The 17,194-nt window shown below is 38.7% G+C and overlaps 1 protein-coding gene across 39 annotated transcripts in view; it reads left to right on the top strand.

Annotated features, from left to right (window-relative positions):
• Positions 1-17,194, top strand: part of LOC100648089 (calcium/calmodulin-dependent protein kinase type II alpha chain) — a 157,316-nt gene that overhangs the window by 53,070 nt on the left and 87,052 nt on the right. For all 39 annotated transcript variants that reach the window (XR_007223664.1, XR_007223663.1, XM_020862764.2 and 36 more), the window contains exon 3: positions 8,210-8,269. Coding sequence is in view for 37 of the 39 variants with exons in the window: in XM_020862764.2 (XP_020718423.1) it covers positions 8,210-8,269 (60 nt within the window). In the remaining 2 variants the exon portion in view is untranslated. The remainder of the gene's footprint in view (positions 1-8,209; positions 8,270-17,194) is intronic.

Below are 17,194 nucleotides of genomic sequence, written 5' to 3'. Positions count from 1 at the left end.
ATTAATTTCCTAACATTATTTAACGCGTTCTTAAATCTTTGAAATTCTAAATTTAATCTTTTATCTTCTCAGGAATCGCTTGTTTCTTGGTGGATTACCTTCAGACAGGTGTAAATATTTATAAGGATTAGAGTGAAATTGAATTGAAATTGAAATTGAAATTGAACGAAATTATTATTAATGTCTGATTGAATCGTTGCTGTCTACTGAATCTACTTATTTTTAAGAGAACCCTCGTTACATAAGTGAACAATTACATGCAACAGGGAGAATCAGTTAACTTACCATTACATTAACGTAAAATTGATTTTATTCATTAGGTAATTTCCAATTTTCCGGCTGAAGCATTGAAATTTTCGATTTAAAAATTGCGCAATAAAAGATCCATTCTCATGTAACAATACACGTAATAGAGTACAAGCATTTAGTTTAAAAGTATCTTTGGTCAGGATTCCGAATAACGTAGATGCTTCACAAGTTTTGCACAATGCTGTCAGCGTTTATAGAACGAAAAGTTTTGCCCGGCTATGTTTAAGAGAAAGTAGGAGAAGAGATAAATTTCGTCGGTGTTTCTATTGGCACGATGGATAGTTCCTGCTGGCCAGTCGCTTCACTAGTTTCGATGCAGCCGAAAACGTTACGACTGGCCAAGCTTAACAACATATACAAACGAAGAGGATAATCTAAGAGATACCGGTAATGGAAACGCACGATCCAGTTTGTTTCTCTTGCAGCGGTTGAAATCATTGCCTTCATATCCTGTGCCTATTTCGCATTCGCGAAATCTAAACTGTTAGAAATCATTCATTGAGACTATTCGAGGTTACGTTCGTATTTCTAGCAACGTTTATAACAAGACGGAGAAGCGGAATTAATCAAATATTAGCCTCTATACCGTAGATCGTGATATTCGAGGATGTCTGACCAGTGGCTGTCCTGTTCTACTATGAAGAAATAGCTGCAGGAAATACAGTGGTTTACGGAAATATTTGAACGCCTATATTTGAACGTATATTGTCTGTTATATAAGGCATTTTGAAATTTCATTAATTTTATAATTCGATACGATTGTCACGATCGCATTAGTAAAATTTCGGACCAATTTGAAAATGTACGAGTACACGAAAGTTACAACATATTTACCGCGAACATGTATTTAGCAAAAAATTAATATACAGCACGAATAGTTATTTCGAATTAAATATCAAGAATGGTTCCATTGGCACGTATGCTATTTTCAAATAAATTGAATCTGAGTCGCTTGAATTTACACATTTCATTACTTTAACACGTTCCACTGCCATGGTCTAAATTTTCTAGAATGATTAAAACAAGATATAATCATTATGGACTACTTTGCAAAAATTACATGTTATGGTGTAATATATTTCCATTCACCTCTCCTTTCAGAACAAAGTGTATTATTAGGTTGTCCGGAATGTTTGTTTCGTTTTATAAGGAAATAACAGACGCACAATGTTTTTTGTTTTATATTAGTTTATTGAATTATTCACGAATATAATAATAAAAATAGAACGAAATGGATCACACCTAATTCAATAAAATAATATAAAACAGAAATTGTTGCTCATCTATTATCATCTTATGAAACGTAGAATATTTCCTCAAGCATATTTCCTCTAACCCGAAGTCCGCGAAACACCACGGAAGGCATAGGAAACGCTGGAACATTTTCAGATTGAGGAATCGAATGGACGAGAGGAAATCGGTCTCGGTGAAACAGTTTCTGTATTTTTCCGCATGCAGCGATCGGCTGGCCGATTCAAGGTGAAACGGCGAATCGGTCGCGCTTTATTCGTTTCAGAAACATGCGGTTGAACGGCGTCCGTGGCGTGTGTAGGTCAAGAGGTTACTGGAGCAAGGTCGTAGAAGAGAGGGTGCAGCCGTGCCATCCCTCTCGGCCCGGCAACCAGAGAAACAGAGGGTAAAGAGGGACGAAGAGAGACAGAGAATACCGCGCTGTGTGTCGAGAGGGGAAGGAGAGACAGCCCGCTCATCTTCCCTCTGCCTACTGCAACCTTTTCTTTTTTTTTTCTTCTCCCCGCCACCCTCTCCCTTTCCACGTGTTACCTTTCGCCTCTACGGAGAAACTGGAACTGTCGGCCAAAGATAGAAGCAAGCCAGTTACACGCTGCACCGCCCACACCCCGCGATGCCGTGATTTAATTCCCTCGAAATAGTTAGCCTTAGCGCTTTGGAATTGTCTGGTGCGTGCTTGCCTGTCGTCGGAAATGGAGGCGGTGGAGCGGTTGTCTCAGGGAAAAGGGTGGTTTCCGGGGATCGAGTGAACGTTCGGATCGATGTAATCGTTGTTAGAACGCCGCAAGTATTTCGTCAAGTTCTTTTTCCTTCCTGTTGACGGCGAAGAAGCAGGATTCGCGTAATATCGAATTACCACTACCGATTCGTAAATAAACGAATTAAATTGTATTACGATGTACTCGATATAGTTGTTGGAATATTTTGCCAACATTATTAGCAATCATTGAAATTATTGGGAACGCTTCGTTGGTTCGAAGATTAATCCGCTTTTACGTTTGTTAGTTGACATGTTATCGAGTCTTTTTACACGATAATTAAAATAACTTTAGCGGCAGCGGCTTAATTTAAAGCCAAATTTTTAGCAGAAAGTTTTTAATGACCTGTACGTTGCAGAAATTTTATAATTTACGGATGGGGAATTTAGTTTTTTGATAGGCAAGGGTGACAGAACGCAGAGGGATAGATATGTTGACGACTGAATTCATGGTTTTGCGTGATTTGGTAAATCGTATTAATCTTTATAATACCTCATCAATTACGTAAGCTTTGAGAGGAAAACTTATAAAACAACCGAATACATTTACAACAGAATTTGCTAATTGAGATTGGGGATGCTCAGGACAGCGTTCACATCACGCACCTCTGCGTTGCGTGCAGGGATGTAGTCTGGGGGTAAATGAAGGTTCTAAGGGGAGGAACGCGAGCATTGATTTTATAGGAGTTCGCCGGGAAACAGGGAGAAACGGGGATTTGTTGAAAATTAGGTTTTATAGAGATTGGCGTTGTGTTTCATTTAAGAGCCGCAGGTAGCGAAGGTTGTTTGCAAATTGAAAACTTTTGTTCCACGAGTTAGTTTGCTCATCAAGAGCAGAATTTTCGACTTTTGCGTCTTCTTCGTGTGTAAGTTTAAATTTCTGCGTTAATTTTAAGCAAGCACTTGCTCGAGAATTCGTTGAAAATTCGATTTTACGGTCTTCATTACTTAAGATAAGGCTTTATTTTAACAAACGAGGATGGCCAATATTTTTGTTCCGTGAATTTGGTATCCATTACCTCGCAACGAAAGCGTGGACTTATGAATCTTGTTATACTGTGCATTTGAATTTCCACGTTGATCTTAAGGAAGCTTGCGAAAACAAGGAATTTCTGTGAAAATTTGACATTCTGATCATAATGTTATTTTAAGAACGAACGACGTCGGAGATCGTCTCGGACGACAGAATTTTCCTACGAACTTCCCAATTCTGTTTCGAGATGAATCCAAGTTCTTCCATGTTGGTTGTAAGGCAGTTGGCGGAAAAACAGAAATTTGTTGAAAATTGAATTTCATGGATGTCGCTCTTGTTCTTATTTCTGCAGCGTAGGATAACGAAGGGAGGAGTTTAGAAATACGAAATGTTCTTTCTCCGAGTTTCACGTTCGTCATGTTTCAAATTACGATTTTACAATTTCATATATTCTCGTGCTACAAATTCAACTTAAGTAAAAAAAAGGAGAAGAAGTTTGTTACGTTTAAATTTTGTAATTAACATGGACGAATGAGCTCTGTTGGTGAGGCAAACGGTTTACATTATCGCGGATCAAGAGCGAAGAACGTAACAAGCGTCGAGCTTCCATCCAACGTAATGCCGGTCATATTTTAAACAGAATTCGGTGTTTTACGCTCAGTTTCATGTTTTACAAACATGTCCCTTACATATTCATATTTACGAGCCCGAGGTATTTTCGTATACGACCGCTACGCTCGCAGCTACAATCTCGCGGAAAGAAAAACAATTTGCTGTTTAAATAACAAAGGAAATCATCCCATCTCCAGTTTTTTTTTAACTTACCTAACTCTAATACATATTCATATTTATCGAAACCCAAATGCTAGAATTGCTTATCGATAAGATATTCAAAATATCTACTCGATCTTCGCGGAAATCAAAAAAAAATATTTTTCTGTTTCGAAATAAAATTGTATAATAATAGAGAATGCGGTGAATAAAATCAAGCGAAGATATTTCACATTTACATGGCTCCATAACTTTTCAAAAATTTACCAAGTTACTCTGCAAGCAAATTGGCGCTGCTCGCCATCCCGTTTGTAAAATTGATCGCGTGGATTTCGACTTGTCGGTTTAGTTGGCTCGCAAGATCCTTCGGTTGCTTCCAGTTCATCGAATAATTAATCGAGCACTCTCTGTCCGTAGTTTCGTTAGCAGTTTGTGCCGTTTGAAATTCTAATTCGCGCAACGGGCAATTCAAAGGCGAAGCAGGAAACTTTGGCGCGTCTCAACCTCTTTCCAACCCTGTTAATTTCTCTTTTCTCTGCTTAGCAACAAAGAGTAGTTGTCGCAAGTAATTTCCAAAGTAATTTCCTTTCGCGTTTCAGCCGCGTAACATGCTGTAAGCTGTTTCTACGGTGCAACGGCCGACAACGATCGTGAAAGTGTCGTTCTATTCATAAATCGCGCTTGCTTTCGTCTTTACTCTTTTTTCTTCCCCCTCCGAGTCACTTGTATCTATTTTAATGTCAACAAATGGTAAATAGAAAGCAACTTCTTGTCCACTCGGAGAACTTGACCCAGTTACACGGTATTCTCTTTGAACTGTATCTTCGTAGTCGTAGCTTCAATGTCTCTAAGTTTCTGTGCAGGCACCAGTTCCAATTATCAGTTAAGAGCGCTAACTGTTACACACGCGATACGTTCTGAAGTTTCGCGCCATTATCTCGGCCCGTCTTTCGTTTTGAATTCGAGGATACGTCTCCGTAATTATCTTTCCGAGTATTGTACGCGATCTAAGAATCGTAGAAAGATTTCCCCTCCTTGAAGGACTTCGATCAGCGTATTGTTGCAGTATTATTGTATACCGATCGAAACACGAAAATATACTGTCGTCTGGTCGCTGTTCTCGACTATTTTCGAGGAAAAGTCGATATCACGGTCGAAGGATAAAAATAAGACGACACATAGGATCTTGGTTGTTTGCGTGTGCGATCCACGTGTAGAAATCGTAGATTGGCTTTGAGAGGACTTACGAGATCGTTGCAAGGCCGATCCTTGCTGGTTACTTTGCGTCCGATGAAGCACGAATGTCACGAAAGTCAGCAAAAACTCTTTCACCCTCGATACTTTGCTGCGAGGGATGAAGATGAGTCAGCAGGTGAACAAGGGCGGCAGAGGGGGTTCCGAAGGGACGAAGAGAGTGGACGCAGCAGCCCTTGATCTCTCGGGCGTGATAAGAACGCGTGTCGTTCGTGAATAAACGTGCATTTTACGTTTCGATACTATCTTCGACCCGGAGAGGATGAAGCGCGCACACCAGCCTCTGCATTTTTCTGCGTGAACTTGGTCGATGCGAATTCTGAAGATACCGTGAACCATTCGATACGACATATTATATATATTATTAAGTACAGTTTTTCTTTGTATAAATTTCATACACGAGGAAACTGTGAATATTTCATTAGCCTGATGATGATATGTTTACGGTAATGAACGTTACAATGAATCAAAAAAGAAAAATATAGTTTCGCGTAATGTTTGCTTTTTATAGTAAAATGACAAATATTTATTATATGTAAATTTCGACTTGTTTTCTCTTCTTTATTGACATACAGTGTGTTTCAGAATTTTTCTAATCTTCTGAACTAAATATTCTTCACTTACGTGTTTATTCTCCTCCTCGATAAATTCATTGATTTCTCAGGTTTTTAGTGAATTTCTGTTACTTCTGAATATAACGAATATCCCGTTACTCCTTCAATGATACGAGAAAGATGCTTTTGTCCGTTTGAAAGGAGAAGAATTTTTATCTTCCTTATGTTTCTATAAAGAAGTCTTTATTTTATTTGCGAGTAATCGACGCGTGATACTTGGACCTTCGTTCATAGGACGAAAGCCCAGCCGGGAAACCTTGTTTTCAGCGGAAGAAAGGCTAATTCTCTTCTTTGGACGGCCATTCTTTCCGGTGATTCGCGTACATGTGGTCTGATAGCCTCCGGTACGGTGTAGTCGGTAACGAGTTTAGCGCAAACAAGGGTGGCTCGTTAACTGTTCACCCAGCTGTGTCTAATGTTGGCCAAAGGCAGCACCGTGAAACCGACGTGACTCCGCCGTTTCATTTTTGGAAAAATAATGAAAAAGCCAATCCTCGAGCGTCCTACAATTTGGTAACAACGCGGAACTAAAAGATTTCAGTCAAACGATGTCAAATTAAGACCAAAACTACTTAATCCCTTCATGTTCGTACAAATCGTAATGAATTATGCCTTTTGTACAAAAGAATTAAGAAAACGTTGTGTTTCTGTTATCAACGATTAACAAAAATATTTAATTCTTATCTAATAATTATCCAAGCATAGATAAAGTATTTAATTATAAGAGAATCAACCCCTAAAAAAATTAAAAAAACATCACATTTCTATTATCAATAATTAACAAAAAAACATTTCTCACAGTCTAATGAAATATTCGATTCTGAAAGAATTAATCTCTAAAATAATCATTTCATTTTCACGGTTCAACAACCACTAAATTATCCCGAATTTGCGAAAAATTTTCTACCCCTCACGCGAAGAATGCTGCAACGTTCGAATTTGCTCATAGAGTAGGCAAATGACATCGCCGAATAACCCAGTTTTCTCTTCTCTTTCCCTTTTTTCTTTTTTGTTTTTTTTTTCGTCAAGTGCTCTGTCCTCCAATTTGCCTCTCCTCTTGTAGCTGCAGTGTTCTTCGTGGACTCTTCTTGCTTGTCGGTAGATGCTCGTTAATTCTGGTTGTTTAGGCGCGGATACGAATGAAGACTGCCGGGTCTCGTCACCGTCGCAGATTTAATTATAGGCGAGAGAAACGAAAGAGCGAGAGGAAAAAGATCAAAAGGGATGGAAACCGGTGTCCGATTTCTTTTTCCTCGACGTTCGAAGCCAACGGAATTTCGCGCTGGATAAATGGATCCGGCTACTTTACGGTGCTTCGAAACGCTTTCTTAAGCGTATTAAATTATTAAGCGAGAACGCTAATTCTCTGAAATTCTATTTTTACCTTAGCCGACACTTACCTCGCCGACTTGGTAATTATTCCGAGGGATGGCGGATTCTTGCGGCGGCCGTGCAGCCGTTTGATTGGTTGGCTGCCTTATTTTACGGAAGATTGGAAAAATGAAAGAGGATTTGTCTTCTTTTACGGAAGATATCACGTTATGTTATTTTATTACATCATCTGACACTTTCTACTTGGTCGATCGAGTATTTCGTATTTGTTCGTTTAAATTTTAGTTTCGTTAGTTTCGAGACGAATTTAGTAAAAAGCGACCGACTACGAAATAACAAATAGAATAATATATAGAGGCAGAGTAAAGAAGGGTAATTAATTTTAATATTTTATTCGAGGGAAAAGGTAAATTCAGTGGAAGAAAGAACGTATAGTATTTAATAAGTAAGGCACGAAGGACAAGACCGATAATAGAGATGGAATGGAGGGTCGATCCGCGAAGGAAGGCCGTTCAGGTGCGCGTACAACAGAAAGGAAACAGGAAATCGTGCTCGAAATGACTTGGCCACCGACAAATCCAATTTTATTATGGTCCTTGGTGAATTACCCACGAGGAAACTCGTCAAGGGAGCTCGTTGGAAAATTCGATTTCGCGGTAATGACTATACCCGGCATGGGTTGTCGTTATGGCGAAACTCTTGCGATAAAGCTCGCTGGTATCCGTTCTGGAATGCTCAGCCATCGGGTAGAATTCGTCAGAACGTTGTTCAATGGTCAGACAGTCGCTAAACTTGTAAATTTTACGAACTTTATTTTTATAGTATGGCTCAGTGGTGATATCTGTTATTTCCCTTTTATTCTTAAACGAGTCAATGGTTGTTTGTAAATCACGCTATTCTTTCGTCTTCCTTACTCATAACTATGTTATTCTTTTTCTCTTGTTTCAGATTTTCAGAAGCTCGAACGCGAGGCACGAATATGCAGGAAGCTGCAGCATCCAAATATTGGTGAGCGTTGTTCATTCACGAACAGATATTCTCGTTTAATATCTTTTTACTATGAAACTCTAATGTGATCCATGTATTCCGCCAGAATTTATTTTTCTTTTTTTTCTCTACGAGAATCGATATTGAGAGCACCATAAAAAATCGGAAGAATATCGACGATTAAAGATTTTCTTCTTTTTTTAAATTGATAATTTTCAAGGATTTCGTATTTGATTGTACGTTCACATATATGTTTCATACACGTTATGTGGCTAACATATTATTTAACATATGGGAAGTAACAACGATTCAAAGAAATATTAGATACGCGCCCAAAATCGACAGAAACTCAATCCTTGTCCGGCAGGAGATTCTGTCGTTGTAGGTCAGACGTGATCCCTTGGTCGCGCTAACTTGTCCGTCTTTAAGTAGATCCGGACTTTCTTAAATAGACGCTTTTGCTCTACTTTTTGCACGTTTCATGCTCTATTTATTATTATCAACTTGCAAATCTCACGAGATCTCTTCAAAGCAGAAAATGCAATAAAGATTCTATTTTACGCACCTATACATCAATGATCGAAAGAAATCAAAATAGTCAGACTTCTTCATGTTCCTATCGTTAGAAATACGAATACGTTGCAATGTGCATTTCGTTTGGTGGTGGCCGAAACGCATACCCTGACCTACGGTGCGAACGCTGGCATTGAGACTCTGCAGCAGTTGGCGATAGCGAAGCCTTTCGACAAACGACAGTCTGGCCCGGAAACAAACGGCGCAGAAGAGACTTTTGGCGCGTTCTCTGGAAAGTTCGTTTGGCGCTTCTACGCGTTAGACGATTGCACAATTTTATATTATTGTATATTTTTCCCACGCTATCGATCCTACAATCGGAGAAAGACCACGAGAGAAGTTGAACAATGAGAAATCGCGAAAGATAACGATCTCGTGAAATCTCTTCAAGGCGGTCGATCCAATAAATAGCCTGCCCGACGCACTTATGCATCGAAGTTAACGTTATAAAATTCCCCGGGTCTATTAAAAGATCGTTCACTTAACCGTGACCGGTAAAGGGAATTCTTACACAGCTCGTGGAAATATATTCATTGGAGTGTCGTTAAAGGGCACGTGGAAGCTCTTCATCGACCCGATGCCATCGCATCGTCGCTACTACCTAACGATGGGAGGAAATTATAAATGTGGAATAAGCAGCGGCCAATATTGGAATCCAATAGAACGGGGGGGGGGGAAGTGAATAAACGAAAGGAGAGGGAGAGAGTTGCCTTTAGTTCGTTGCCGATCGAAACCAAGGCGAATTCTTGCCTTTTACACTTGTCCAACTTCTCGATAACCTGGCATTCGTTCCCTCCTCCTGTTTCGCACCACTTTTCCTCTTCTCGTTTTCGTTTCCTCGCTCCACTGACTCTCCCCTTCGCCCCTTCCCATTGTATCCTTCGACCGGGCGATGTTTACCGGGTTGAATTCAATTTTCCACCAGGCCAACCTCTTCGATCTGCATTCGGTAAAATCGATTTCACGGAGTATAGAAAATTCCTGTGTACCGGCGTAACTCGAAGACAAAGCGTTATTATTACCGTATTTTAATGTTTTCGGGGAACGTTGGCTGTCGTAGCGGTCGAAGGTTAATGGACAGTGGGAGCATCTATAAGAAAAGATGCAATTTGTGGCCGCGTGGATAATACGGTTTAGCCGATATTTAGGTACTCAAAGGTCAGCATTCTCCGAACGCGAGCGACGTAGAGCGGGATTACGTTTGGGATTATGGGATCTCGATGTAACCCTCGCCCATTAAACTGCATCAGCTCGTTAACTGTCCTTTCGGTTCACTACTTTCAATGAACCTCATTAGCGAACCGGTCAACGATGGCCTTAGCCTTTGAAATTCTGCGTAAAATTGCGAGCAATCGATGTGCACTTCGAAGGAAAATTCGAGGGCAACGAGAAAGCTAAATTTTCTGGACAATTTGCCGCGTTCTTGAATAATTCTTTGATATTTATAGGTGTTAATAATCGTAACGTTCGTGCGGGAAGTATAACGTTGAAAGGTATTCTTGGCGATTAGGGTAGTTTTAGTAATTTTAGTTGGAATATTTATCAAGATCGTTGATAGCTAACGTTGGAACGATTCGAAAATATGAAAAGATGAGTGTCGTAATAATCGAAATAAAGTCATTACAAAGATACGTTGAGATTTAAGTATAAAAGTTAGGAAGAACGAGTGTGATTGTAAAAACTTAAAAAGTAAGAAGATGAAGAGCTTGGTTCGAGGAACAGGGGCTACGTCTTTCGAAAAACAAGAAAAGTAACGAGGTAAAAGAAGTTGGAAAAACTAGGTAAAATCTAAGATCCGAAAAAAGAGGCACAGTTGGGATTTGGAAATAAAAACAAGGTAACAAGAAGAAGACGAGAAAAAATGTAGGTTCCAAAAGCGATGAAGATAAACGACGAAAACGAAGAAGAAAAAGAAAGGGGGAAGAACTTGAAAAACACCGCGATAGTTTTAAAAATAAATAAAACGAAGATCAAAGGAAAGAAAGACAAGAACAACGGGACAAAAAGAATGTGTTCTGCCAGTTCTACGGTCTATAAAAGATCTAAAGAAAAAATATTATCCCACAGTATGAACGAAACAAGATCGTGATTAAAAATTCCAAACTATACAAAAAGTAGCCGATAGTTCAAGGGAACTCTGTGTCATCGTGTTCAGCCAGGTGTTTGATAAACTAGAAAGTTAATTCCAACGAAAATTAACCGTTTATTTTAATACCGTCGATAGACTGCTGTGAGCGTGTACCCCCATCGCAGATTTCGAGTTTACTTGTTCCACTGTACTCCTGTCAAACGCACCACGTACACCCCTATGCCAGGGTATTTACGTACTTTGTCTACCAAAGGAAACGTTTCGAGATTCCCTGTCGACTACACAAAATTACTTTGCAACTTAAACACGTAACAAACTCCAAATATATTGCAGTCGACGTTACATTTAAATTATTTAATTTCACAGTTCTTATCGTGTCCATTCTAACAGTACCACGTGTGATACCACCCTTGATCAAACTTATGCATTACGTATATTTAACCTAATTATTATACCATCCACCTATCATTAAATTGTTTAAACGTAATTAGCATATTTACCATATTTACCTATCAGGCTACCTTAATTTCCACAATAATACGCAATGTTGCAAGGAAGCAATTATACCATCTATTATTATAGCAAATAATTATTATTATACCATCTATCCTTTAAATTATTCAAACGTAATTAGCATATTTACGATAGTACCATAATTTCCACAATAATACCCGACATCTTAAGAAAGCAAGAAAAGAGAAAATGCACCTCATCTTGACAATACAAACTTTCCACTATATTACTATCATATTTCACAGAATATTATCATTCCTTGCTACATATGTATACACCTAGAGGAATCGCGAAGAAAAGTCCTCAAAAGCAGTCGCTGTTTATCGTTCATAAATAATATTAATTTACTTGGAGGCGAAATTCCTCTAATCTGTACGCTACACAATACTTGAAGATATAAAACATTCCTGATGATATAAAAAAAAAAAAATACCGACGAAACTATACGTGGATTATCTCACAGAAATATAAACTTCCCACTATGTCGCTATCATATATTTGGCGGAATATTACTAGACCTTACCATACCCTACACAGAAGTCTTCAAAGGCGTCGTTGTTTAGTGCCGACCCCGATGCTAGTTTAATTCCCGTGGAAAATTAGCATACGTCGGAACATCGCCGTGCAGACTGCGATCGTATATTCTGGGTTTATGCCTTGACGCCACGGCAAACTATACGGTCCGCCACGTACACGCGTGCGGACGAGAACTTCGTCGTGGAAATACAAGTACGAAAGTTCCGCCGGGGCACGTTCGTTTATGGCTACTATAAATCTGACATATGCACGCCGTCTAGGCAGGTCGCCACCTTTCGTGCCACTTGCCCCGCTGTTTTTGAGTTTCGCCTCTTACCTTTTCTTCTCTCTTCTTTTTTTCCCTCCTTCGTGAATCTTATCCAACCAAGGCGATTATCTTTTCCATCCTTTTGATCTCTGGGAGAAGATTTCGTGCAATAATCCGGAAATTCTATCTTTTTTCTTTCTTTTTTTCATTGTAAATAATTTCGTCGACCCAAGTCGATTATATTTTGCTATCTAAGCAGGAGTTCAGGTAACAATTCGGGAGATCGTTTTCGAAGACCTGTCGACTGGAAGCATGGGTTGATAGAAGCAGGCAACGTCGTAATGCTTGAAGTGAAGGACACTTGGACAGGTAGATTTAGGGTTCGTATATTTCTGTGCTAGTTCAACCGCGATGACTTAATCCTCGTTGGTTTATTGCCCGCGATAGATCGCCTCTGCTGCTTTGACTTATTTCACTGTGGGGAATAGACGTCATTTTCGATATTTGTAGGAATGTTTGGTTGCAGACAGATACGTACTTGTTAACTATCCCGAAGAATATTATAACCATCGTTTAATCCGAATTCTCCTAATCTAAGCATAAATTGCTCTGCTTATCAATGGCTATTTATAAAATAGCTTATGACGTTATAGGTATATTTGATATAAAAAGAAAAGTTTGCCCAATTGTGATCACTCGCGATCTACAGCAATTCTCATTTCCATAATAATCGTAAGTGGATATGTTTAATAAGTTTGGAGTCGTAAAGGGTCGAGAAAATATGGGTTATATCAATCGAAGTTTCAACGGACTGGGAGGCACGTTTGACCTACGAAAGGTTAATCATCGACGTCTACTAAAGAGAATTCAAAAAGTCGGGTAACGAGATTTAAGTTCAGAAGCCCATTGCTCGCCCACGCAGCTTTCTTTCCTTGTAAACTTGAAAATCTGATTTTCGTTCCCTCTTATCGATTTACTTTGCTATTGGGTCAATTGGATTAACATCCTTTTTCTTCCTTTTCTTCGCTGCTAATCAATTTTCCCACGCATAATTGACTCGACGCATATATATCTGAAAAAGTCGTAATTATTCATTTGTAAATAGAAACTTGATTACGATCCGTCTACCAGAGATTATACAATGGAACTTCTCTAACGGTGGAACAAAAATCGTCACCGTAGATTCGAAAGCCTCGTTCTCAATCTTTCTACCTCGTGTTAATTCCATTTTCATTGGTATTAACGTCCATCCTCTTCTTTTCCTTTTGTCAATCTCAATTAATCTTTCTCGTATGCAATTAATCCCAATAAATATATTTGAAAAAGTCGTAATTATTCATTTGTAAATAGAAACTTGATTGTGAATCAGGTATCAGAGATTATACGATGGAAATTCTCCGATAGAGTGCGAGAGTCGCACCGTAGATGCAACAGCCTCGTCCTCGATTCTCTTTTCCCGCGTTAATTTAATTCTTCTCCCTTCTTTTCCAATTTTAACTACTTTTCCCCATACATAATTAATTCTATATGTATCTATACATATATGTACGCTATATATACACATACATGCGCTATATACATATAGAATTAATAATACCAATAGAACTAATAATACTACTAATAGTACGCTATATATACACATACATACGCTATATACATATAGAAATAATAATGCCAATAGAACTGATAATAGTATATATATAATTAATTAAGTATGGGGAAAAATAGTTAAAATGTACATATGTATTTATTATATAGTAAAAAAAAAATATATATATATATGAAGAAGTCAGTAGAAATTTCATAGAAACAAACTTGATTATGATCCGCGTATCAGAGTTTATATTATAAATTTTCTAATGGGGTGCAAGAGTCACCACCGTAGATTCAACAACCTCGTCCTCAATGCTCCTGGTTCGCGTTAATTTGCCAAGGAGGGCATAATGAATACGCGCGGGAATTATACGGTGGCGCACTCGAAATCCTCGCTCCTCGACCGCCACGAATGTAAAAACCTCGGGGACACGGCGCTCGAGAGGTTTAAACGTCGAGTGCTGGAAGATCAGGGATAGGAGAAAAAAAAGTCGGGTAACGAGGATGACACAAACTGCGCCACTCGTGCCACGTTTCCATTCGCTCGCGTGCCTCGCGAAGAAGATTCGATTCGACAAGTTTCCGAGTCGAGTTTCCAATTATATGAAAGTTTGTCGTTCAAAACGAGAGGAGTAGAAAAATTCAAAATATCAGCGAAATTAAAAGGAGTTTATCGAAAGGATGATACGTAAGGATATCTGGATATCTGGCCACACGGTGTCGTTCGTACAATTTCATGAACGAGTTGCTTCACGCAATTAATTTTCTATATGTACAATACGACGGAATGTCTTTTCGCGTAGAGGAAAAGTTTGGAAAATTTGGTGTTAAGAGTATAACGAAGTTTAGCCTCTGTTTTGAGTTCGCGGATGAAACTTTTTCATGATTTACACGAATCTATACTTTGTCTATAGCGTCGTTGTTGTTTCACAACGATGCATCGTAATGTGTTTACGCGTTAGCTGCGTACTTTATTAAAAAATAAAATTATTTAAGCATCTTATGACGTGCTTCATGCCTGATATTATTATGGAAACTGTATCGAAAGTGCTATTGAAAATTATTAGTATCGAAAATTTCACGAATGTTTCCTTGGTTAATTCAAATGTTTCATATTAATTTTGGAATTGCGATCAATCTGTTAATCAACCAAGTATCAAACATACTGCTTGTAACGACCGAAACAGAGAGCTTTGCATTATTTGCAACAAATAAAACCAACGTGTGTATTGTATTTCGTTTATCGTGCTACAAAATCGATATTCATTTTATACATTTCGTCCACGAATGTAAGAGAATTAACGATATTTCAAATTAACCGTAATAAAATAATGATTCGTTTCGTTTCTCGAGGAAAGTAAAGAAATCGGTGAACCGGAAATGGAGGAAGAACGGCCGAGGAACACGGAGAAATATTAACGAGCATAGATGAGAATCGTGTGGTGAACCAATCGTCTCGATATAACTGGATGTACCGCGATTCATTGTTTAATTAGCCGTGCGATTCGTGCTTCCGCGGATAATTGGGCTAGGCGAACGTTTGCGACCACCTGTACGTGTTCGATGCTCCGCAAACGCTTCCGTACGACGGTACAGAAAGCGTACGACGTCGCTTCGTTTGTTTCGTCAGCCTTCTCTTTGCACTGTACCCGGTTAATCCGATCGTCTGCCGTTTTGACGATCATTCAATGGGGTTGCACCAGTCAGGAAATTATGCACGCAAGACTGAGTCGATTTGCGAAGATTTTCCGGCTAACAACTGCGAGCTTTCGATGGTCAAGTTCACAAAATTGCATCGGTGATCGAAGTATCGCGAGGAATTTATTCCCCTTGCATCGACTTTCGTGATTCCGAATTCTTTTCGTTTTTTATTCGAACGAGGAAGAAAAGACGGAGGGAATATAAGGGTGAAAGTTAGATTTCTCGAACGTTTTTTTGGTATTTGAAAAATTTCAACAACGCGAAAAATTTATCAGTTCTGTATCATTTTTTGGATTTCGAATTTTTTCTTCTTGCTTGAAATAATAAGAGGGTTGACTTAGATAGAAGAAATATGGAAATTAGGTTTCGTATTAGGATAATTCCTCGGTGTCTGAAATGTGGCAATCAAGTAACATTGGGGTAAATAGCGTTTGTTGGGGCATTACGCCATGATTTCGATTAACTTGAGTCGGTCGTCTCGGAAGCGAAATCCATCCCTTGGGAGTCGATACGAGTCTTCTGGTTTACGTTATTGACCATTATCGTTCGCGTGTTGCACGTACCGCGATATTACTGGAAATTAGTCGTACGTGAACCAGTGTTCGTTAAACGATTCGATTTTACGATGGTTGTTGTTACAGGGACAAATGCGAGCCGAATAATCAAAACTTTTCATTTTGTGTCGGTCGATATTTTACAGTTGAAACATTACCTGATATTGTTAGAACTTTCGTAGAATATTAATCCACATAAAATCTGTCACCTGTGTTTAACAAATTTACAATCTTCCTCAACTATGTTCTACTACTGTCAAAATCGTCGAAGTTTTCTTTTAGCCACTCAGTTGGTATAAAAGTCATAAAAATAGGTAAAAAATAGGAAAATCACAAAATAGGTAAAAAATAGACGTCCGTGAGATTTTATAAAATTTTCAATTGCAAAAACAGATTTCGTATAAAAAATCGCATAGTCAACGTCCGTGTAAATCGTCACTATTTTATTTGAAACAGATCTAAAAATTTCATCGCGATTGTTACTCTGTTTACGCGACTGTTAATGACATTCGAGAAGCATCGAATATTTCCGCGTTTCCCGCGAACAACAAGATTTAGTAGAACCGCACGTGCAACGCGATTGGTACAATGTCAACCTTGAACCGGCCCCGGTTCTTCTACTAGTAGCGTTACGACGAAATGCGGCTAACATCTGGGTACCAGCCAATCGGTATCGTCACTGTGGGGAAAATTTTTGGCTCGACGTGCCAAGTAAGGCTCGAAATGCGACTGCATTTCTGCCGGATCGACGTCCAGGGAATTTCCCGACACGTTTCGACGATGCAACCTCTCGCGAAGAGGTGACGAGCCACGTTCGAATTTTATCAACTTCGAGACGTACACGTACAGTTGAGGACAAAAAGAAATTGTCACGATAAGTAATAGGAAAACGCAATCACGATTTTGTATGGAAAAATTCTAATTGACAAGGACGATTATATTATAAGTAGATACGATACATATATCTGTTATCTACACGATAAAAAAATGTTCAATACGAGAAAGTTATTATCAGTGAGTGTAGTTATTGTACGAAAATATGAATTTTAATCCTTTTCTTGTGCTGTGATTTTCCTACGAATTTTCTTTATAATATAATAGTACTTTTTATTTTTGTAATTTACGAAGTAGTAGTATTT

Source organism: Bombus terrestris, chromosome 4, assembly GCF_910591885.1.
Source record: "Bombus terrestris chromosome 4, iyBomTerr1.2, whole genome shotgun sequence".
Lineage (NCBI taxonomy): Eukaryota > Metazoa > Arthropoda > Insecta > Hymenoptera > Apidae > Bombus > Bombus terrestris.
This window is presented reverse-complemented; position numbering and strand designations above follow the sequence as displayed.